This window comes from Cotesia glomerata, unplaced genomic scaffold (genome assembly GCF_020080835.1).
Source record: "Cotesia glomerata isolate CgM1 unplaced genomic scaffold, MPM_Cglom_v2.3 scaffold_162, whole genome shotgun sequence".
In the NCBI taxonomy this organism is placed as follows: Eukaryota; Metazoa; Arthropoda; class Insecta; order Hymenoptera; family Braconidae; genus Cotesia; species Cotesia glomerata.
In genome coordinates, this window is record NW_025402020.1 from 12,465 (window position 1) to 14,963 (window position 2,499).

General features: G+C 27.8%; 1 protein-coding gene across 1 annotated transcript; it reads right to left on the bottom strand.

Annotated features, from left to right (window-relative positions):
- Positions 1-225: 225 nt before the first annotated feature.
- LOC123273919 (mitogen-activated protein kinase kinase kinase 7-like) lies at positions 226-2,281 on the bottom strand. The gene is made up of 4 exons (XM_044741404.1): positions 2,041-2,281; positions 823-1,141; positions 372-756; positions 226-296 (listed from the first exon to the last, which is right to left on the bottom strand). Exons 1-3 carry the CDS (start codon positions 2,076-2,078, stop codon positions 745-747), a joined length of 369 nt encoding a protein of 122 aa, XP_044597339.1. The 5' UTR covers positions 2,079-2,281; the 3' UTR covers positions 226-296; positions 372-744.
- Positions 2,282-2,499: the final 218 nt, after the last annotated feature.

Consider the following 2,499-nt stretch of genomic DNA (forward strand, 5'->3'; position numbering starts at 1 on the left):
TGGTAATTTTATAACCCAGGGCTCAATCTTAATGTCAAACACATATGAGGTCAGTTTGAACTTTCAATCTCAAATGAAAATTTCTTAAATTTTTTTTCAAGTCTGATAAGCTACGTTGTTCAAATTGTTTTAACATTAAAATATTGTTTTTATATAATGTATATGATAAGCATAAAATTAAATCTATAAAATTTCGTCTTTACATTAAGATTAAAAATGACTTACGATTATGTTTTTTAAGCTGTATTTTAAAGTTCCCACAACGATTCTGTACTCGTAGCTAACTCCCAAGCATTCTTGAAAAAATAATAATAAAATTAAAAAAAAATTAAACATGAAAAAATATTTTATGTAAAAAAAAGAAAACTTACAGGATCACATTCAATATGAAGTGGTTGAAATCGATTATTAGAATCTCTATTATCATTATTACTTGTTGGTTTCATTTGTGGAAAGTTATCAATAACATTTGAATCCCTAAATTCTTGACTATTTTTGTATTGTTTTTTATTGTTGTAGTTGATAAATCAATTTTGCTATCATTATTAATGCCGTTCACTTGATAACCATTAATTTGACTAGAAGACATATCTCACGAAACAACAATAGTATCTTGATCAATTTCATCATCGTTATCGTCATAATTTTCTTCATAGTCTTCAGACATACTGTTATTGAACTGTTCTAAAAGTCCGCTGATGAATGAAGCTAGACAAGTCCATTGACGGTCGTTCTTCAGAGCGTTTACTCCAACACCTATAAGGTTTTATAATTATTTATTTTTCTTACATTTTATAGAAAAATTAAAGGTTCAAAAATTACCTGGTGATTAAATTTTCTATTGGGACAATCTTCAATAAGAGGTGGTCGTTGTCCAACATGTACTGCCCACATGATGCGATACGCAGATCCACCAATATCATCGAATGGTTTTCGACGGGCCAATATCTCCCACAATATCACCCCCCAACTGAATATATCACATTCTTCAATGTAACGCGAGCCATCAAATACTTCTAGTGCCATCCATGCTGCAGAGCCTTTGTTATTTGTCATGTTCAAGTCACAAGCCGTACCAAAGTCGCAGATTTTTAGCGTTCTTCCACCAAGAATTAATAATAAATTTGGTGGTTTAAAATCTCTGAAAATTAATGACTTAAATTAGCTATAAAAAAAAAAAAAAACATCAAATGATACTTGAAGGACTGTAATTTTTTATTTACTGTTAAAGATTTCTCTATTATATTACCCGAGTTTCGCATTTGAATCATTTATTTAAGAAACCCATAAGTCACATTTTTTGCGAAATTGAGTTATTTGTATTTCTTGGTTCTTTGCACATAATCCCATCAAAACCAACAAAAAAATCTCAAAGATCGGCGTTTGAATAAAAAATAATGGAGTGAGAAAAATGTAATTCTATTGAGAAATTCCTCACATCACTGGCTTATGGGGTTTCTTAAATAAATATATAAATATATTTTTTCAAGAATATATAATTTTTTTCTTTCAATCGAAAACTTATAGAAGGAACGTTATTACCAAAAAAAATATACAAAATACTAAGTAACAGTAAAATATACAAGATCAACTATTTTAAATTACTTTATCTAATGACATCGAAATTATCAATTAAAAAACTCCATTACTTTGGTTTATCGCAAACGATTTTGTCAATGATTTTTTGATAGCCTAATAATTTTTAAATATTGTTTCATCCTCAATTGCTTGTCTTAATAATAAAATAAATTATAACTTTAATTATTATAATAAGTTATTGAATAGATTAAAAAAAGTTTCAGTTAAAGAGATTTATAAGTTCTTCTTCAAGGAATTTTTTTTTACATTTGATACTAAATAATTATCACATATCCACTTTCCTATCCTATCTAGATATTCAATAATCTTTATTTAGTGTCATTTAATTCCAATTGAATTACATTAATATGCCTTCTTTTGGTTCAACATATATAAGCAAGATGCTCCAAATTAAGAGGCAACAAACGCAATAACATAAAAATTAGTTGTTTAACCACTTACCCAACGATCAGCTTCTGCGAAATTAGTTTCGCGATCATATTAATTCAAAAAGTTGCTTACATTATTATGGAGAGTAGAGATACCCGAGGATACCTCTACCCTCCATAAACTCCAACTTGCCACGACACAAATTTCCACCATAATGGATATTTTAATTTGGAGTGATTAAAGGCGGAAACGCATGTTGTCGAGATAGAAAATCACTTAGAAGAGCACCGTTATGCTATTATTTTTTTCAAAATAATCATAGATATAAGATGTTAATGAAAAAATTTATTATTATTATTATTATTATTATTATTATTATTATTATTATTTATTATTATTATTATGTTGTATTACATATTCAACAATCCGAGTAAATTTATCCAATGTTCGCGCATGCGCAGCAATATTTATTTGAACATGTGCACAGGAGCGTGGGTGTAATGATATTAAAAAATTGATTATAAAAAAAAA

Coding starts and splice junctions, on each gene's coding strand:
- LOC123273919 (XM_044741404.1), bottom strand. CDS start 2,078: ATGATCGCGAAACTAATTTCGCAGAAGCTGATCGTTGG. Junction 1,142..2,040: donor TCGCAGAAGCTGATCGTTGG/GTAAGTGGTTAA, acceptor ATTAATTTTCAG/AGATTTTAAACCACCAAATT.